Below are 22,911 nucleotides of genomic sequence, written 5' to 3'. Positions count from 1 at the left end.
TGACAGATAGCTATTTGCACACCAAGCGCTCCTGGCATAAAGCCAAATACAACAAAATAAATAATCATCTGCGTGAAATAGACTGGCATTTTGAATTCCAAAGCCTGTCAATTGATGCCATGTATGACAGATTGCAGTCCATCCTTAGCCCACTAATTGACCAGTATGTGCCAAATATGCCTAGCACACCTCCCTCACCTCCCAGATCACCACCCAAGGCCTTAAAAAACCATCGCAGGAAAGCCTGGGAAACATACAAACACTCCAGGAATGTTTATGGAAGACTATCTCCTGAGGCTTCCCGAGCTCTGTCACACTACGACTCTCTCAACGACACCTTTCGTAACCACTTTACACACATGCAAATCAATCACGAAATGTCACTGATTAGAAAACTACAGGTCTCCTCAAAACCTTTTCACCAGTACATCAGAAATAAGAAAGTAGGTGTACCCTCAGTAGGCCCCATAAGATTGGACAATGGTGTGTTAACATCAGACTGTACTCAGATGGCAGAAACTTTTGCTACACATTTTTGTACAGTTTACTCAACTCATGCTCCTCACGCTCCCTTCCCTCACCAAACTTTTGAGGGTATCCTCGACACAGTGACCCTATCCTTGCAAGAAGTGAGAAATAGGCTCGCAGCACTGGACCCGAACACCAGTATGGGACCTGATGGCCTCCACCCCAGTCTTCTGAAATATTGCCAAGCCTTAGCATTACCCTTGTTTTTGATATTTCAAAAGTCTGTCACCATTGGTAAATTGCCACATGATTGGAAAAAATCCATTATCATTCCTATATTCAAGAAAGGCTCTCGACACAAACCTCTTAACTATAGGCCTATTAGCCTAACCTCTGTCTGCTGCAAAACCCTGGAAAGATTCATTACAGAGGCATTATACAACTACCTTGACACTAATGGAGTGCTGTCAAATGAGCAGTATGGATTCAGACAGGGTAGAACGGTAGATGACCAACTGTTACTCGTGTATAATGATGTTACGTCGTGGATGGATACTGGATACGTTGTGAATGTTGTCTTGTTTGACTTTAGCAAAGCCTTTGACATCGTCAACCATTCGATACTCACTGACAAGCTGAGGCTACTTGGGGTCAGTGGTTCCTTGCTAACTTGGATCTCTGACTTCCTGTCCGGCCGCACCATGCAAGTGTCTGTGTCTGGCTGCGCCAGTTCCTCAAGGAATGTTCTCAGTGGAGTTCCCCAGGGATCGGTTCTAGGCCCCTTGCTATTTCTGGTATATATAAACTTTCTACCCGCATACATACGCTCCAAATGTAAATTCTTTGCTGATGACATGAAGATTTACCTTAAGTTGCGCCAAAACACCTGTTCCACATTAGCTGCAGACATAAGTACATGCCAGAAGGACATTGATATGGTCTACAATGTCGCTGAGTCCTGGGGTTTACGTTTTAATCTTGACAAGTGTACTGTTCTGCGATGTCAGAGAGGTCCAGTAGACTGGAATTCTATTGGCGCACTTCAGTACTATCACATGAACAACACCAGGCTCTCCGTAGAAACTACACACAAAGACCTAGGTATCTTGGTTGACAGTTCACTAAAATTTCATTCGCACATAAGAAATACGGTAAAAAAGGCAGCAGGCCTGTCAAATAATTTACTTAGGTCCACCCTCTGTCGAGACCGAGATTTTATGTTGACTTTATACAAATCCCACATCAGACCCATCATGGAGTTTGGCTCCACTGTATGGAACACAGGCTACCACGGAGATCAGAGGCTCCTGGAGTCTGTACAGCGCAGATGGACTAAGCAAATCAATGGCCTGTCTGAACTCAGCTATGCTGACCGTCTGAAAAACCTGGGCCTGTATTCTGTAAAAGGGAGACTGATCAGAGCTGACCTCATTAAATGCTGGAAAATCTTCCATCGCCAGTCCCCAATTGCACCGCCTGAGCTCTTTTCTCTTCCTTCATTAACTCACACCAGGGGCCATAGATTCAAGGTGGCCAAGTCCCGCACTTCAGTTGAGTGTAGACGCAGGTTTTTCAGCATCAGATGTATAGACCTCTGGAACTCTCTTTCAGATGATGCTGTTAGTGCTGACTCAGTTGCATCATTTAAAAAGTCCCTCCACTCACAACTAGGTCACATCCTGTTCGACTATATAGAATAACTACGACTCTTAATTCGAAGTCCTTCAAGTAGTGCAACTACCGTGCATATGGCACAAAACTCAGCCTCTAATCACTAGTCTATTCTGATGATGATGTATATAGGAAACGAGGCTGGCGTGCCAGCAGGTATGGGCTGCCCTACTTCTTGTAATGCAGATTCCTACCGAGCCATACTGTTAATTGTAGTAGGGTAGCCAACCAGGTGAGTAAACCAGGTGAGTAAACCCCATCTCTATCAGGGGATCTCCTAAGCTGAATAAAATCATGCGGTCAGCTACTATGCATTTCAGCGGCTGTGTTACCTCTATTTTCTGGGTTTTCTCGGTGACGAAGTGTTGGATCACTGTTATGCTTTGCCACAGTTTATTTCACACCTAGCGCTAATTTCTGACTGCATAGTGCATTACCAGAAGTGTATGAGTAAGCTACATACTCTTGACAGTTGAGAGAAATTCCCGATATCCAGAGACAGTATTCGGACACAGCCATCACTACGTCACTCCTTAGACCCCACCCACCTCTCTCCCCCTACCTGTATGATCCCTCCTTCCTTCTATCACTCTGTACCCCCTCCCTCCCTCAACCTCCCCCCTTCTCTCTCTCTCTCTCTCTCTCATGGAATTCAATTAAATTAATTTCAGCCTTGCACTAACCCACGAGATGTATATGGCTCTCCAACTGGTGCATGGAGTAGCCATAAAACAATGAGGTGTGCGTAAATTGTTTTTCTTTGCCTTCATCTGGGCTATATACTCTTTGTAGCTCATGGATTAATTTCCATTTTGCCTTGTAGCCTCTACCCTAAAGTACGATTGGGGATGGGCGCCAGAGCAGTAACATGATGAATTCGAGATATTTTATTATTACACTGTATTATTATCATTATTATTATTATTATTATTATTATTATTAGTAGTAGTAGTAGTAGTAGTAGTAGTAGTGGTAGTAGTAATAGTAGTAGTAGTAATAGTAATAGTATTACCGTTAGTATTGTTATTATTTTTATTATGAGTAATATTAATAATATTATTATTACTATTATTATTACTGATATTAATATTATTATTAGTATTAGTATTATCTTTATTAGTATTATTGTGTATAATATATATCTATAAATCCTTTTTAGGACAGAAATGAAAACGGAAATTAATCCATGGGATAACTTTTTAAGAAAGAGAACTACAGGTTATACGGAAGAGTATTTCATAGTTCAAAATACACTGTGAGCGGAAGCGGATATATGATGAGGTGACAAGTGATGACAACATGAGTGCACAGCATAACCTTTCTTTTACTCCACGTCACTTTCCAAGAACAAGTCTTCCTCATCATCGCTGTCGAGGTTTATGATGACGGGATCTATGCTGTGGTGTATGTTGTCTGTGGCCCAGTACTCCTCCTCATAGCCTTGTGATCGGCGAACCGCACCTGCCCACACCTCTGCCGTTACACCCATTTTTGCCTCCTCCAGCCTGGCCTGCAAGTCTGCCCGAGTGAAGTGTTGTAAGGACGAGCGCACTTGTCTTTTCATGTGCCCCCATACTTGTTCAATGGCATTCAGTTCTGGATGGGCTGGTGGCAAGCGGACGACCTCATGACCCCACATTCGAATGGTGTTGTCGACGATGTATTGTGGCTGTGGACGGTTCCGTTTGCATATGAGCAGGAGCTCAGGCCGTGTTGCGTGTGGCGGGAAGGGCAGCCTGTGTTTCTCCAACCATGTAATGAGGTCAGCTTTCCTGGTGGCAGTGGTTGGGCAACGAATCTCCTCCGTCTGCTGGCTGTGATATGGCGCATTGTCTAATACAAGCACAGATGGTTCAGCCAGCGAGGGCAGGAGCTGTGATGTCAGCCAACGAAGGAAGAGCTCCCCGTTAACCTCGCCGTGGTAGTCACCGCTGGTTGTCTTGGTGTGGTAGCACAGGAACGAATCCTCCACAAAACCATCAGCGGTGCCGGCTGCAACTACCACAAAGCGGTCCCCTTCTCCGGGGGGCACGTGACGGCTGTACGTGGTGCTTGTGGCGGGTTGCGTTGTGTCCACCCACTTCATGCTGTGGTGCATCCTGGTGGTGAACCATGTCTCGCCAAGGTACACCACCTGCATCCCTCTCTCCCGGTGTTGCTTGAGTGCCCTGAGAGCATTAATCCGCCGGCATACAACGTCCAGGGACTCCTTCCTCACATACATAGTCCGCTTTGATGTCCTATAGCGGAATCCCATATCGTGGAGGAGTCGCCACACCGACGTATCCGAGGTTGCCATCGGAATGATGCCGTCGATCATCAGCTCCTCCGTCAGGGAAGCAATAGTCATAACTTCTTTGGCGGCGAACTTTGAATGGACTTTGCGACGAATGGCCGCTACGGTGAAACTGTCGAATCCGGCCGGTGTAGTGGGAGGTGTTGCAGGTGGTGGTGGTGGTAGTGCCTGGGCCGTCCCTGCCTCGCAGTTGGTGGTGCGATGCCGCCTTTCCACCGTCCTCACCGCGCGGACGCTCATGCCGACCGCATAGGCAACCCTGTCATACGGCCTGCTTGGTGATAGGTCAATATTACAACATTAGTGATATGTCTTTTACCTTTGGTGAAGTATTATCAGGGCTGGAGACAAAATTCACCTTGACCCATTACCGCTTTAACAACGAAACCTTGGCAAAGAAAATGTATAAATAAAACACACACACACACACACACACACACACACACACATGAAGGTGGCTTCTGTCTCTAACCCTTAAATTTCTTACTCCACCCACCATATGTGAAAATGCATGATGTGCTGTATTATAACCAAGTGAATACCTTATATGGTGTATTATTGGATCATATGACAATTTCTTTACCCATGTTCGGGTATGTATAGATAGTTTATGCGTATCCGTTGATATGGAGCCCATCACTCATCAAGTTAGTGATGGGAATGAATGGGTTGCAGTAATATAGCTATAAACGACACGCACCTGTGCAAACTGAACCTCAGCCGATTGTCTCTCTGTTCCTTGGTAAACAAGGATAAAAGCCGCATGACAATGCCATTCCTGCAGCCACGGGGACAGTGACGTAACTTATATGCCATACTGTTAATCCTTGGAGCCAACGTCCTGTATTTCTGGGATATTACTGTAGAGTGCAGCCACAAACCCGTTTAACAAACCATGTAACTTCACAACACCTCAAACTGCTCAGCTCCAGTAAACCATGTGTTTGCCATCATTCTCGCTCGTTATTACCTTCCACATTACCGTACCCAAGGCTTTACTTCCACATTATTTCACTTTACAAAAATGACGCGTGCATGTTGGTATACCATATTTCTATATACTTCAGGAATACAGCATGCACCGTAAGTTATGAATCCAAGAGAGAGGGAGAGAGAGAGAGAGAGAGAGAGAGAGAGAAGGGGGGAGGTTGAGGGAGGGAGGGGGTACAGAGTGATAGAAGGAAGGAGGGATCATACAGGTAGGGGGAGAGAGGTGGGTGGGGTCTAAGGAGTGACGTAGTGATGGCTGTGTCCGAATACTGTCTCTGGATATCGGGAATTTCTCTCAACTGTCAAGAGTATGTAGCTTACTCATACACTTCTGGTAATGCACTATGCAGTCAGAAATTAGCGCTAGGTGTGAAATAAACTGTGGCAAAGTATAACAGTGATCCAACACTTCGTTACCGAGAAAACCCAGAAAATCGAGGTAACACAGCCGCTGAAATGCATAGTAGGACAATGTAAATAAGTTTTTCTCGGCTTGAAAGATTAAATGATTCTGTCCCGTCATCCTAAGAGGGTTTTCTGAAGCTGTAGGATATCGTCAGAAGCTAGCAAAGAGTAAAAGTGACATCCGCAAACCGAGAGCTCTGCGTCCAGCGCTCCGCGGTTCAAGTCCCAGAGGTGGACATATGTTTTGACATGTAGACGTTACCAGGGCGTAGCTTGGTGGCCTACCCTTTAATATTCTGGACTAATGGTGGTCTAGCCTCGTGCACCTGCGCTCCACCACATAAAAAAAAAAAAATAAAAAGGAAAGCCAAGGGTCATGAATGAACTAAAGGACTGAACTATGCGGAGAAGAACAAAAATCGTAGAGAAGATCGCCCCAAATTTGATGAGACATAGTATTATAACTGAGTGAAATAGGCGTTGGATATGACGGAACTAAACGGCAGTTATACCCACCTCTCTTCTGTACCCTACACTACCCTGATTCAGCCTACCCTACCCTACCCAGCCCTACACTACCCTACCCAGCCCTACCCTACCCAGCCCACCACCACCCAGCCCTATCTTACCCTGCCATAACCTATCCTACCCTCCCCAACACAACCATAACCTACCCATGCTTACCCTCGCCTGCCGTAATCGACCCACCTCTATTCAACCCTGCCATAACCGACCCATCCCTACCCTACCTCGGCATAATCAGCCCAATCTAACCTCACCCTGCCAAAACCGACCCAGTCCTACCCCACCCTGCCAAAACCGGCCCAATCCTACGCCGCCCTGCCAAAACTAACCCAACCTTACCCCACCCGGCCATAACGGACCCAACGCTACCCGACCCCGCCACAACCGTCCCATCCCTACCCTACCTTAACCAAACCAGTCTTATCTAACTCATTGTCCACATTAACACTTTTTTCCATATTCATCTTTCTTCCTCCAGACGATTTTCTTCAACTCTGGAGAGAAATTTCGTACTGGAGGGGTTAGATACAGTCACCATCAACCCCTTGACTACGAGGGGATCTCCTAAGCTGAATAAAATCGTCCGGTTACCTAGAACAAAGTAACTAAGTCATTCTCTGTCTGAAGGGGTTATTGTGTCTGTCCCATCATCCCGAGAGGGTTTCTTTAAGCTCCAGGAAATCGTCTAAAGGTAGCAAAGTGTAAACATGACGTCAGCACTTGTTCTAGGCGCCACAAATCGAGTCCCGGAGGCGAACAAAGGTTTTTATATCATATAGACGTTTTATATTTTATATTTTGCAAATTTCAGAGGCATTTACTCAGCTTTAGGAGTCTTATGGATAGGCTCAATCAAACGTATCGAACCTCCCATGTTAGAAAAAATAGCTTACAGAAATGCGTCCTCGTACTGAAGGGGAGGAATGGACAGATCGAGTGACTAAAGTATTGAATTATGTATATGACTGGTTTTGTTTTTATTTCTATTATTATTATTATTATTATTATTATTATTATTATTATTATTATTATTATTATTATTATTATTATTATTTCAGGCAAATGTCCCAGGCTTCTAGACTGGCTGACTAGCGAATATTATTAAGTCTCCCGTGGCTCCGTGCTCCTTCCACTCAAGAGCCTGCACTTCACGCATTCCACGCACAAGATGGCACCACCGCTGCATTCCTGCGAAGACGAGAGGTCAAGAGGACGACACTTGCTTTTTATTTGTTTGTTTACTGTAATTGCTTAAAGTTGTGATCCCTCCAACTTGAATGCTCAGTTGTAATTATAGATAACTAGAATACGATGCTAGTCACGAAGAAGGGCTATGAAAAGATACAGAGCTCGTAGTATTGGCTGGATGAATCACTCTTGCGTGATAATCAAAGACGGTGAATAAAACCCACACTTGTAGACGAAGAATATAATTACCAAACCGTTTCGGTGGACACTGCCACCATTTTCAGTGGTCAAGAGAGTGAGAGGGAGTGACGTACTGACTATACAAGGGTTCCTTTTTATGCGTGTGTGTGTGAAAGGGTGGGGTAAAGGTGAGTTGGGGTGGGGTAGATTGTAAGCGGGGATTAACCCAAGGGGGATTTTGGGGGGGACATTACCGGACGGGTCAGGTGTAATTCCTATCTGACCTTACCTGTGTCGTAGCAGGAAGGGATGTCCCTTCCTGCTACGACACAGGTAAGGTCAGATAGGAATTACACCTGACCCGTCCGGTAATGTCCCCCCCAAAATCCCCCTTGGGTTAATCCCCGCTTACAATCTACCCCACCCCACCACACCTTTACCCCACCCATCCACACACACACGCATAAAAAGGAACCCTTGTATGGTCATTATGTCACTCCCTCTCACTATCTTGACCACTGAAGATGGTGGCAGTGTCCACCGAAACTGTTTGGTAATTATATTCTTCGTCTACAAGTGTTGGTTTTATTCACCGGCTCGTAGTATTTTTTTCTTTTAACTAAGATACATGAAATAACCTGCAAAAATACGAAAATACAAGCTTACTTAATGTAAATGAATTATAGTACGTTCAAGATGGAGGGAAGGCATTTTGTATTTTGTTTGTGATGTTATAGTGTCTCTCAGGATCCTAGGATCCTCTCTTGGCTGAACCAAATTGTCTGGCGTCAGCTGCAACATGATGCTAGAGTTATGTCGGTCGTGAGGGGGTTAATGGTGACGGTATTGACACTGTCAGGCTCCTATGACTCACTCAGTCGAATAAAATCGTCTGAGTCAGCTGAAATGAGGTACTAGAGTTGTCCCAAGCACCAGAGGGTTAAGATTCTTAACCCTCTGGTGCTTGGGACAACTCTAGTATTCCATTCCAGCTGACAGACGATTTTGTTCGGCTGAGTGAGTCATAGGAGCCTGACAGTTACTACACTGTCACCAATTAACCCCCGCATGACCGGCATAACTCTGGTATATCATGTTCCAGCTGACGCCAGACAATTTGGTTCAGCCGAGTGGGTCTGGGGCCTGGGGGGCACTAAATGAAAATATCCAAAAAATATTAAAGGAGGGGCTATATCAATTTTGCCACAGGAGGTATACAAAAAATTGGACTTTTTAATAAAACCCCCTCCTCTCTCACTCCCTGTGTTTTGTATATGTCCCACTCTGTCTGCCTGTGGTCTGTCTGTCCCACCCTCTGTGTGTGTGTGTGTGGTGTGTCTACTGTGTGAAGGTGGTTGTGGTTATGTACGTGTCTTGGTGTGTGTGTGTGTGTGGTGTGTCTACTGTGTGAAGGTGGTTGTGGTTATGTACGTGTCTTGGTGTGTGTAGTACTGTGTGTCTCTTGGTGTGTATGTATGTTGTAGTGTGTGTGTGTGTGTACTGTGTGAAGGTGGCTGTGGCTATGTACGAGTCTTGTGTGTGTAGTAGTGTGTGCATGTATGTAGTAGTGTGTGGGTGCGTGTCTTGATGTGTGTATGTATGTAGTAGTGTGTGTAAGTGTCTTGGTGAGTGAACTGAAGTGTAAGTAAGGGGCCTTGTGGTTTTAAGGAAAGCCTGCTACGCAAACTTCCCTCAGCCACATTTTAAAGAAACCTCTATCACACCGGGACTTGAACCCGGGTCCTCCTGCTTGCCAGGCCAGCACCATGCTCACCATGCTACCGCGGCCCCATAAAGGTAGCGGCTAAAACTTCTACTGTATTTTATTTCTTTACATGTTACAAAAAATTGGAAATTGAACTATCATGCACAGACTAAACTAAATTGTCATGTACCTATTAATGTCGCTTTAGGAGCAGATATTTCGAAATTTCCTGAGTTACTTGGAATACCTAAGCCTGCAGTTTAATGCTAATCATGAACAAGTGCTATGGAAAGAATATAGAGCAGTTGCTACTTATATAAAGGGAGAAAGTAAAAACTAGAACTTAGACTGCTATCCAACGGCAAGATTTAAACGATTAACCATATATTACATAAACTTAACACACTGAGTGACACAGAAACAAAACATATGATACAAATTCTTTAATGAAACTTATAATGAGAGTACAAATGACAAAATATACACTGCACAGGAAGACAGTACAGTACTCTTTGGTCATACCCTCTGTGAGATTGAAAGCCTATCTGTTGTACCGATTTATAAACGGAAGAGATGAATCGCTAAATTTGATCCACAGTAAAAAATAATAATAATAATGAATACATAAAACAATAAAGACAAACCATATAGACTAGATGTCCACCCTAAACTAACAAAAACCTGGCATCTCTCCACCTTGAATGCTGAGCTGTTTCTAGAGATAAAGACTAGATTATCATGCAAATCACAATGAAGATCTATGGGGAGGATGCAAAACCATAATACTGTCTTATTCTGCCACTTAGATATAGGAACTAAGCAGCAGAACGACTAAAATTTGTCAAGGTGAGCCAACTACAATGACACAGATGAAGTCTGAGATTATATAATGTGTAATCATGAACTGACTGCATCATTCAGTAAAGATTACAAAAGGAAAAGCTATCAAATCTGAAAGTGTAAGTACTATACAAGATATGATTAACCTTGTACATCCATATTCTGAGATATGCTTCCTATATCATAGCCTACACACAAATTCATCCCCCTCAACAGTAATGGTATATTCCTGCTGTCTCCTGACTTCCAATCAACTTATGAAACCTCTCTCCTAATTACAGTACAGTAATATGTTAATGAAGGCTGCTAGTAATTACCTTCAGTATGATAATTCTTATTTAAAGGTAGCAGCAATGGTTAATGAAGGATGTAAGGTATGCAGTCCTTCCAGTTCAATATACTATATCTCCAATCAGGCTTTATCCAGTGTCTCTCCTACACATGTTAATACCTTCAGTCTTCACTAGTTTAACTCACAGAGCAGGGATTTTTTTTTTTTTTTATGCCATCTCATGATTATATTTAGCTTTGTATAGACTTCTGGAAGTGTAGGGGCTAGGCACAGCCTCACTGAACTCCTGCAATAGCAGAGACTTTGCATAAGTTGAATAAAATTGCCTTCTGGCACTATGAATAAACTGAAAAGGGCATCACAGGGATTGCAAGAGTTAAAGGGACTCGCGGAGTTTATATCCCCTATGTAAACAAACTACCCATTAGTTTTTACACACATCCCCTCATTTTTTCCAGCCAATTAACCTACTATGCCTGCCCATGTACAGGATCACATTCGACCTTAAAACCTAAACAGATGGTGTGAATATCGGGGAATTTAAGTAGCACTGCTTACTCGAGTTTAAAGGGACATCTTGGTCACCTGGAGATACACACCGCCGTATATCATCCTTATAGCTAATAATTACAACTTACATCAGTCGACTGCACCTCTCGATAATGACAGCAAACACTGATAAACACATGGGCATAAGAATTACCATAATAAGAAGTAGACTAACACCGTAAAGAATAAAATCTTCACTCATCTCCAGCATCTCTCAACGTTGCTCCCATAATGCACCAGTGACGTCACACTTCAAATTAAATATTTACTTATTAAATTTTAAGAAGAAAATTTCGTGAATATATTATCAGTCTTTTAAACATTAATTTTCGTGCAAACTGAATAGAGAGGTAAGTAAAGTGTTTCTTGTTAAATTAAAGATAACCCCATGAATCAGTGGCATCATCATCTCTCTCTCTGAAATTCCATACAGAGTACCAGAGTAGGATCACTATTTACTGTCCTCCCGATATATCTCTACAGTTTTACAAGGGGATTTAAAAATAAACGGCCTGGTGGTGGTGGCAGGGGATAAAATTTTGCGATACCAGTCTCTAATCTGCTGCCATTCCCTACAGAACCTGAGCATAATAGACGAGAAATTAGCCCAGGTTGATGCAGCAATTCTTAACTCAAAATTGCCCCAAGAACAACTTTCTGAAGTTTGTCAAACATTTCATGCAACACCCTGTATGGGAAATTTGGATAAAATATTGGTGATATAATTCCCTAACTGTGCGCCATTCCCAACAGAATCTGAGCAGTCTAATGAGTCCACGCTTTGAAGGTTGGGTTGAAACAGGGATGTGTCATGTCTCCATGGTTGTTCAATCTGTACATGGATGGGGTAATAAAAGAGGTACAAGGTAGGGTAGTGGATGTTGGAGTGGCCCTGGTGAGAGAGTGTAGTGTTTGGAAACTCCCTGTACTGTTGTTTGCAAATGACACTGTGTTGTTGAGTGAAGACGAAGGAGAGCTGCAGGGCTTGGTGGATGAGTTTGGGAGAGTGTGTAAGAAACGGAATCTAAAGGTGAATGTAGGGAAGAGTAAAGTGATGGTCTTTGAGAGAGGTGAAGTCAGTGAATGTAGAGCGAGGTTGGATGGTGAGGAATTGGAAAATGTGAGTACGTTTAAGTACTTGGGTAGTGTGATGAGTAAGGATGGAGGTTTGGAGGGTGAAGTGCTTGAAAGGGTACAGCAGGGAAGAAAGGTTGCTGGTTCTTTGAAAGCAGTGATAAGAAACAGGGAAGTGAGCATGGAAGTGAAAAAGTTACTACATGACAGTATTGTGATACCAACTCTAACGTATGCAAGTGAAGCTTGGACGTTGTTGGAAGGACACAAGTCAAGAGTGAGAGCAGTGGAAATGAGTTATTTAAGAGGAGCCTGTGGAGTCACATGGAGAGACAGGCTGACGAATGAAGATATAAAGGAGCGTTGTGGTGTGGATGTGGATGTGATAGGAAGCGTTAGGAGAACACACTGAGGTGGTTTGGCCATGTGGAGAGGATTGAGGGTGAAAGACAGACGAAGAGAATGTATGTGAGTGAGGTGGAGGGGGGAAGAGGGAGGGGGAGGCCGAGGATGAGATGGAGGGATGGGGTGGAGAGGTATATGAGAGAGGGGGGTGTGAGTTGGGAGCAGGGGAGTGAAATGGCGGGGGACAGGGCGACTTGGAGGCGATTTGTTTGTAGCCACCCCAAACGGGATTGAGGCATCTGACAATAGATAGAGATAGATAGAAGATTAAATAACTAAAGCTAACACTGATCTGAACTAATACACATCTGGTCCACAGGTCGTGCTGGAGTCTGCTGCCTTGACACTGCTTCCTTGCCACACTGGTCATACCCCGCTGAAGTTTGGTCTGCCCTGCCGTGAGAAGCCTGACGGTGGTGTGGTGTCTTCCCCTACTCTGAGATGCCTGGTGGTGTGGTGGTGGTGGCGGCGGCGGCGGCGGCAGGGTGTCGTGTCTTCCCCAGCCGTGAGATTACTTGCTGCTGCTGCTGGTGATCTGCCCTGACCTGCCGAGAGAAGCCTGGTGGTGATGGTGTGATCTGCCTTGCAAGTCCAGGATGTTCTGTGGACAAATGCTACTTTTGAATGCATATTTTATATTGCTGTCTCTGTTAATGTATTTTGTACTGAAGTATTAATAATGAAAACTTAAATTTTCTGTCTTGTTTCATTACCTTTTTAACTGTGGCTTTGACTTAATATAGGTGATAAGTATATTGCGCTCTGCAGTCTTGTGTGTTGTGGGGACGGCTTTTGTGATGAGCTAAGACATTCTGATCGCTTCACCAAATTACTGCTCAGCCGTGTGATTAGTGGACATAAAAGATTATACAATACAATGATATACAGCTAAGCATAAAAAAGGTTATGGGAATTCTCCACCATGCAATTAATGGACCTAAATTAAAGCCTAGATTATAAAGCTAAGCCTGAAGAGGGTTGTGGGAAATAGATAATGATGCAGGGTAGACACTGGTAATGTTCACTGAGCCGTGACCGCAACACACAAGAACTGGGTGGCGTAATATATGGACCACCTTGTATAATGAGAGGCCGTAAGTGTGTGCTGACTCACAAACTTGCCACCAATGCCCCGTCATAACTATTACTGTGTCTTGTAGGAAGCACAAAGAAAACAGGCCACAGAATACCTCCTTGTCTCTTGTTCCTCCTACACAAACATACACGCCTTTCACTTTAACTTGGCACAGAGTTTTATTTAAAGCATACCAGAATGTCAGGCAGATCAGTAGCAGAAGTAGACAATACTACAGCCCTACATTTTTTCCACAGCACTCATTCGTGACTAACATCATATTCTAGTGATAACTATCGTTACTACTCGGCAAACTGTATGGAAACTATAAGCTATCTGTCTATCCATCTATCTATAGCCAGACGACTTAATCCCGTAAGAGGTGGCCACAAACAAGTCTCCTCTATGCCACCCTGTCCCCTGTCATTCTGCATCACTCCCCCTAATTCACACACACCCTCTCTCATATACATCCCAACTCCATCCTCCACTTATAAGTAATACATTAAAACAACCGTGAATTACTGCCGCACAAGCTGAGCCCTAATCTTACCCAACACAAACACGAAGAAGCTTTAAAGAACAGAAAACAATACCTTGATAGCAGAAGACACTAAGACCACAAGTACTGACAGCCTACACCAAGAAACATAACTAATTTCAGTCAGAGACCAAGTGAATATGAGAGGCACACAGTTCATCACTTCAGCTCAAGATCCGTCCCACCTTTGTAACCTTATGTTGCGTCATCCTCTCCACAAACAAAATCGAACAACCGCCCAACACTACACAGAGTATCTTTGCAACATATCCCCTCCTCCACCCGACTCTACTGTACACTTCCCAGACACATTCACAAACTCACAAACACCCCAGCCAGCCAAAACTTTCTGCCAAACACATACATAAACACACAGACACCCCAGCCAGCCAAAACTTTCTATACCAAACACATACATAAACATGCAAACACCCCAGCCAGCCAAACCTTTATATACCAAACACATACTGTACATAAACACACAGACACCCCGGCCAGCCAAAACTTTCTATACCAAACACATACATAAACACACAGACACCCCAGCCAGCCAAAACTTTCTACCAAACAGCATCCTTCATGTGCCACCACCAGACATACACCCTTCAGACACTACCGAACCCAGAGATACGAGTACACCAACCTTCCCTGCTACAATACTAACACAAAATATAACACACATACAATCCCCTGTGATCATACTGCAAAGTGGCACCCCCACACCACAGCACACCCACTCACTTCCTGCACCACACCACCACAACACAGACAATCCTTCAATATAACACAGGGTTCACATCCAGAGGAGCCTAAGATGTAACAAGAACAACAACAACAACTCAGGCCAAGTTAAAGTGAAACGAGTCTAGTTACGAAAGGAAAATTATTTCAAGTTATTTTGTAAGCGCTTCGGGTACACAAAGTTACAAGGCCACAGGAAACGAACTGCATACCGAGGGTGTAATACTACGGCGGCTTAGGGGGCTTTATACCACCTTTTCTTCAGTGATTTATTGTTCAACCGAGCGAGGGTAGAGAGCAAGCAAGCGAGAACACTATATGACATGGTATAATAGGGTGGCAGAGAACAGCGCCAAGACTGTGTTGTCTAGGAAACTGTTAAAGCAACAACGGATATATGGACAGCATTAGAAACCTAGTAAAAAAAATTATAGGAGTTACTTGAGGGACTTTTCTCAAAATCTGCCTCGCCAGTTCTGATAAAAGGAAAATAAAAGTACCAAACTGAGCACCAGAACCGAGTTATTCTAGAAGTTTTTAAAGCTACGCAGATCTGTTCAGACAGCTGGAAAGCTTATGAAGAAGCAATTGGTACTACTTAAGTTAAATAGACTTAGCTTTTAACATCAACCAAGATGGATGGATGGATGGATGGATGTGGAATCGTGGATGCTTGGACCGATGGTAGAGTTCCTGCTGTTTCGTCCTTCCACCTGCCGACAAGAATCATCATCATCATCATCATCATCATCATCATCGTCATTAGCTGTCGTCGTCATAATCATCATCATCATTATTTCCACCGTCATTCTTATTATCATTACCATTCTCATCATCATCATCATTATCATATTATCATCATCACCTACCTATCTATCTACTGTATTTATCTATATCTGTTTATCTATAGCCAGACGCCTTAATCCCATAAGGGGTGACCACAAGCAAATCACCTCCATGATGTACTGTCCTCTACCATTTAGCTCAAGTATCCCACTCATATGTTTCTACTCTTTCCCTCCATCTCATCGTCGGTCTCCCCATCCCCCTCTATCCTTCCAGCTAACTCATGTGCACTCTTCTAGTCATTTTCTTATTCGCCATCCTCTCCACATGGCCAAACCACCTCGAAGTGTTTCTCTTAACGCTTTCAGTCTCATCCACATCAGCATCACAACGCTCCTTCATCTGCCCATTTGTCTGTCTGTCTCTCTATGAAACTCCACATGCTCCTTTCAAGTAGCTCATATCCACCGCTCTCACTCTTGACTTGTGTCCTTCCAGCAAGATCCAAGCTTCACTTCCATACTTTAAAGTGGGAATCACAGCATGCAGTGCCCTTTTTTTCATACTTTCATCCTCAGTTCCCTCTTCCTAATCACTGCTTTTTAGAGAACAAGCAACCCTCCTTCCCTGACGTATCATTTCAGTCACTTCATCCTCTAATCTTCCATCCTTATTCATCACATTACATAAATACTTAAATGCACTCATATTCTTCCATTTCCTGGCTATGCAGCCTCACTGTGCATTCTGTAACCTCATACGCTGAGAGGTTAAAGCATCACCACCATCAGCATCTACATCATTATCACCATCAATATCATCACCACCATCAGCATCTACATCATTATCACCATCAATATCATCACCATCAGCCTGTGACACACCACTGCATGATAAGGACCCTCTCACCTTTCTCCACTCTGATCCATTGATTATTAGCCTGTTCCGTCCTTGCTCGGTAGATCTGCATCATATGATCTCTCCATCTTGTTCTCTGTGCACCTCTTCTTCTCACTCCATCTTGTTCTCTGTGCACCTCTTCTTCTCACTCCATCTCTGGCTTGCCATTCAGTTACGCTCGCTCTCCTTCTGTTATCTCTTCTGTGAAAGACGTGACCTGAGGTGTGTGTGTGGAGTTACCTGGAAACAAGCTCAGAATTACTAGATGCGGGAGCTTCAAGACCCTTTGGTTAATCCCCTTGGTGTGGTGTGGTGTGGAAGGGTGGTTGGTGTGGTAAAGTTTGGGGTGGTGTGGTGTTGGGTGGTGTGGTTTGGGGTTGTGTGGTGTGGGGTTTTGTGGTGTGGTATGGTATGGTATGGTATGGCGTGTTGTGGTGCTGTGCGGCTTCACTGTCCCTAAAATCTAGAGGAATGTAGAACCTCGTTCGAAAATCATTAGTGAGAAGCAGATGGACATGGCCGCTCTTTGATGTGCCCTGATAAAACGTAAACAAAACGTGTGTTGCATCCTCACAACTAAACCAATATAAATAAGGATAATTATTCCATTTAAATAATTCATGGTCCAGAGAAAGAGCAAAACTGAGCTACTATTTCGGACACACATCCATCCCTTTCCTTGCGATAAATAAAGAGACACAAGTCAAGAGTGAGACACAAGTCAAGAGTGAGAGCAGTGGAAATGAGTTATTTAAGAGGAGCCTGTGGAGTCACATGGAGAGACAGGCTGACGAATGAGGATATAAAGGAGCGTTGTGGTGTTGATGTGGATGTGATAGGAAGCGTTATGAGGAACACTCTGAGGTGGTTTGGCCATGTGGAGAGGATGGAGGATCAAAGACTGACGAAGAGAGTGTATGTGAGTGAGGTGGAGGGGGAAAGAGGGAGGGGGAGGCCGAGGATGAGATGGAGAGATGGGGTGGAGAGGTATATGAGAGAGGGGGGTGTGAGTTGGGAGCAGGGGAGTGAAATGGCGGGGGACAGGGCGACTTGGAGGCGATTTGTTTGTGGCCACCCCAAACGGGATTGAGGCGTCTGGCAATAGATAGATAGATAGATAGAAATAAAGAGACAGTGAACAATGATTTTTGAAACCCATTGAGTGACCTTAGGAATCCAGTATGTTTTTTCAGAACATAGTGTAAATGTTTAGTATTTGCATGGCCAAGAAGAGCAATATCCCTGACCTCATTTGCACTCTTATGATATGAATAGTTCGAGTGTGAGAGAAATGCTGTACACACGCACGCACGCACGCAAATACACACAAGCATGCGTGGACACACACACACACACACACACACACACACACACACACACACACACATTTTCTCTCTCTCTCTCTCTCTCTCTCCTACACACAGTCACCAACTACATTTGAAGAGAAACGAAAAACAAGAGGTGACTCAGCCATAGACATGAAGATCGTCGCTGTCACCATCATCATCGTCATCACCATCATCATCGTTGTCGTAGTGGTCATCATCATCATCATCATCATCATCATCATCATCGTCATCATCATCGTCATCATCATCATCATCATCGCCAGGAGCAACAGCGTCAAGCACAGCAATCATCACAACCCTGTTAAAGAGTTACTACATAAGTTCCATCACCGTCATCATCATCATCATCATTATTATCCCAACTGCTTCATCATCATTACAATCACCATAATCTCGGTCCAGTTAGTTGGTTCAGGAGTTTCAACATCACTATCATCAGCAGCATCACTATCATCATTATCAATATCATCTCCGACAACCCTATTATCATCATCATCAGCCTGTGACACACCGCTGCAGGATAAGGACTCCTGTTCAATCTAACTTAGCGTAAAATTGCAATCTCTTTCTTAAATTTTGTGTTGTGACAAGGGGTTAACACTAGATTGATGCTAGTCACGAAGAAGGGACGTGGAAATGATGCAGAGCTGTATATTTGTCCAAATTTACCACTGCACTACAGGAAATCAGCTGCAAAAAAACGACGATCTCGGCCTAGGCAAATGAACAACACCATAATATACTTTGTGTGTGTGTGTGTGTGTGTGTGTGTGTGTGTGTGTGTGTGTGTGTGTGTGTGTGTGTGTGTGTGTGTGTGTGTGTGTGCGTGCGTGAGTTCGTGCATGCATGAGTGTGTGTGCGTGTGTGCGCGCGCGTGTGCGAATGTATGTGTGTGCGTGTGTGCGCGCGCGTGTGCGAATGTATGTGTGTGCGTGTGTGCGCGCGCGTGTGCGAATGTATGTGTGTGCGTGCGCGTGTGCGAATGTATGTGTGTGTGTGTGTGTGTGTGTGTGTGTGTGTGTGTGTGTGTGTGTGTGTGTGTGTGTGTGTGTGTGTGTGTGTGTGTGTGTGTGTGTGTGTGTGTGTGTGTGTGTGTGTGTGTGTGTGTGTGTGTGTGTGTGTGTGTGTGCTTCAGGACAAAATAATTTACATACAATAATTTTTTCCATCACATTGTCCCTCTCATATCTGAATCGCACTTATCAGTATACATTCAGGTCCCAAACTGTACTGTTGGGTGGACATGGACAAGGAGGCAGGCAAGCCTAGTCCACCAGTCTGATCGGAACGAGAATCTACAGGATGACACTCACACTGCTATTTCACTGGTCTGAGACACCAAGATTGAGGCGGTACAAGGCCTCCTCATCTCCCTCACACCAACAGCCCCCTTGTCTCATCAGAATTACGTCTAGTAGCCTCATAGGTAATATTTCTTTGGGCCATGATACTTTCTGGCTGTCAGTGCGATATCCTTGTGTCCGAATGTAGTCACCTTAATGGCTAAAAACAGCAAATATCCGACACTTACCACAGGGGAATGATGCAACACCAACACACACACACCCTCGTCCTTCCACTGTCATACGGCCAATAACAAAAGTAGCCAAGTAGCGACGCCTACCAAAACGAGAAACTTGTCCAGCTACTTTTACAACCACTAGATGGTACCCGGGCCCTCTCATGGTAGGGGCAACTCTAGTATTTTAATCCAGGTACTGTTGGGCGATAGCATTCAGCTGAGAGTGAGTCATAAGAGTGTTAATACTGTCTCTATTAACTCTCATGATCATACAGGTCTCTTTACCAGCCCTACGCAAAAATAAATTCTGTGTGTGTGTGTGTGTGTGTGTGTGTGTGTGTGTGTGTGTGTGTGTGTGTGTGTGTGTGTGTGTGTGTGTGTGTGTGTTGTGTGTGTGTGGTGCGAGGTGCCTGTGTGTTACCATGGCAACCTCCCGATACCATCACAGTTACATACACACATTTCCTTACCAGCAAGTTCCACTAGAGAGTACTATGTGTGTGTGTGTGTGTGTGTGTGTGTGTGTGTGTGTGTGTGTGTGTGTGTGTGTGTGTGTGTGTGTGTGTGGGTGGGTGGATGGATGTGTTGTGTGTGGAGTGTAGGAGTTGGGGATGAATGGTTTGATGTGGATGTGTGTGTGTGTGTGTGTGTGTGTGTGTGTGTGTGTGTGGATGTTTTGTGTGCTGGGAGTGGGGGTTGGGTGTACAGATTGATGTGGTAGCAGTGTGTGTGTGTGTGTGTGTGTGTGTGTGTGTGTGTGTGTGTGTGTGTGTGTGTGTGTGTGTGTGTGTGTGTGTGTGTGTGTGTGTGTGTGTGTGTGTGTGTGTGTGTGTGTGTGTGTGTAGGTGAATGTGTTGTGTGTGGTGGGTGGGAGGTATATCGTTTGATGTGGTTGCAGTGTGTGTGTGTGTGTGTTGGGTGGTGGGTGGGGGGTGTATGGTTTGATGTGGTTGTATTGTGTGTGGGGGTGAGGGGGGGATATGTCGTATGTGTGGGGGTGTGGGGAGATGGGGGTGTATGGTTTGATGTGGTTGCAGTGTGTGTGTGTGTGTGTGTGTGTGTGTGTGTGTGTGTGTGTGTGTGTGTGCGCGCGGGGACAGTGTGTTACCATGGCAACCTCCCCACACCACCACAGTTACATACACAAATTTCCCCACCACCAACTACCGTTAGAGAGTATTGTGTGTGTGTGTGTGTGTGTGTGTGTGTGTGTGTGTGTGTGTGTGTGTGTTCACTACTTGTCAACGAACCTTGGTTATACATAAACATGCTACTAAAGTTAGGGCACAAATATAATGTAGTATGCTATGAAGTCAACTACACTCATAATAACGTCAGGATTCTTCTCCCCTATCGTGTCTCCGTTCTCTGCATCTGTCTGTCCTCTATCTGTCTGTCTGTCTGCCTGTCCCTTTATTGCAATTCACAAACAACTCTCAACTGTCGACAACTTTCTAGAATATCATAGTATCCTGCATTATACTTTTTTTCAGGGTAACTTGACCCAGATTTTCGTCCTTTTGCCGCTTACTTCACATGGGCCATTGGAAGAAAAGTGCAGCGCTACGGCTCCTCTTCAATGGCACTTTTTTGTGACTTACATGTTCTAGTATTAATCCATTGCTACAACTCAGTATTCAAGTTGGAGAGATGGAAATTGTAGGCCAAGTCAGAGTACAGAATGAAGTCAAACAGCATACCTTTGGTGGGTGCAGTGGGAACAAGGCGACAGATCACAGACAGGAGGACAATGGCGGGAAAATCCAGCAAAATCTAACCACCAGCTTATGAAGTGACATCAACAAAACTAGTGCCTCATAATCGGTTCAAACGCCAGTCCACTTTATCAATAAACACCTGTGGTTCTGTATTTCAACTTCACCTAACCCAAACCAACCTAATCATATCTAAACCGATTTATTTTAGCCCAGTCTTACCTAACCTATAAATATTTGCTCGAACTGAATTTCGCCTGACCTCGAATGTCCTAATCCAACCTAAATTAACCCAGCCTAATCTAACTTAACCTCACCTAACCCAGTCTAATTGTATTTAACCTCACAATCTCACGTAACCTCCACATACCTAACCTAACCAATTCTGACACAGCCTAACCGCATCTAACCCTACATAATCCTACCCAGTCTCACTTAACCATACCATACCCGACCTAACCCAACCCAGTCAAGCCTAAAATGACCTAATCCAACCGAACCTAACCCAGCCTAACCCAACCAAATAAAACCCAACCCAAAACCTATGAAAACCGACGTATTCTAAAGCAATCTAACCTAATCCGTCTATATCTAGTCGCAGTGAACCCAACCCAACCAAAAATTACCTAATCAGACCAAACCCTGCCCAAAGTGACCTAACCTAACTTTCGATCGGCTATAAATTCCATTGATAAATTCACTAAGAAATTTTGATGCCTGAAAGTCTACGGGTGTCACATTCCAAGTTTCGCCTGTTAGTGTACTAGTATAGTATAAGTATTGTGTGTGTGTGTGTGTGTGTGTGTGTGTGTGTGTGTGTGTGTGTGTGTGTGTGTGTGTGTGTGTCTGGTTGTGGGATGCTGGAGGGTTTGATAATGTTTGTGTGGTGACTGCTTTATGTGCCTAGTTACGTCAGCCAGAGAAGTTGAAGGAGGTTATGTATTCACCCTTGTCTGTGTCTAGCTATCTGTCTCTCAATCTGTCTGTCTTTCTATCTGTCTATCTATATGTCTGTCTGTCTGTCTGTCTTTCTATCTGTCTGTCTGTCTGTCTGTCTTTCTATCTGTCTGTCTGTCTTTCTATATGTCTATCTGTCTGTCTATGGCCAAGATATATCAAAAACTTGCTATCGGCTTTCAATGGAATCTTGTAGGTAGGGGGGCACTGGGTCAAGAGAGAGACTAGTCGATTTTTCATTAGATTTTTTCACTATTACGCTTTTGGCTCAATAAAAAGGAAAGTGGAAATCTAGGAATATACTGCACCTTAATGTGAAAATCTGGACTAATTTCTCCATAACAAAATATAAATAAAATTAATCTTTATCTTGACTTGAAAACATGAGTTAACTTCGCTTCAGTTTTTTTTTTTTTTTCTGCCTCCAGGATCGTACTGTAAGCTGCTTTGGAAATTCTTTACATCTCTTCCTTAGCGATTTAATCAGCACATTACACAAAAACACCCTCTTTTATGAGAGAGCTGTAAACTCTGCCGATATGAAGCCGATTTTAATAGCTTACAAGAAAATGTTAAGACGTACTATGCAAAAATAAATAGCTAAGGAAGGGGCACTGAGAAGACTCCCGTGCTTCCTAAAATACTGCCCTGTTTCCAAAAGGCGTATGACACAGAAATTTGACTTAGCTTTTAACATCAGGGGGAGCTGGATGGCTGCATGGATGGATGGATGGATG

The 22,911-nt window shown here is 44.0% G+C and overlaps 1 protein-coding gene across 1 annotated transcript; it reads right to left on the bottom strand.

The window, feature by feature from the left end:
* Positions 1-3,463: 3,463 nt before the first annotated feature.
* Positions 3,464-4,675, bottom strand: LOC145408393 (uncharacterized). The gene has a single exon (XM_080279120.1). The coding sequence runs from the start codon at positions 4,673-4,675 to the stop codon at positions 3,464-3,466; it is 1,212 nt and encodes a 403-aa protein (XP_080135246.1).
* Positions 4,676-22,911: the final 18,236 nt, after the last annotated feature.

The sequence above is a fragment of the Coenobita brevimanus genome, chromosome 77, assembly GCF_032717465.1.
Source record: "Coenobita brevimanus isolate Jiangsu-jjx chromosome 77, ASM3271746v2, whole genome shotgun sequence".
In the NCBI taxonomy this organism is placed as follows: Eukaryota; Metazoa; Arthropoda; class Malacostraca; order Decapoda; family Coenobitidae; genus Coenobita; species Coenobita brevimanus.
This window is presented reverse-complemented; position numbering and strand designations above follow the sequence as displayed.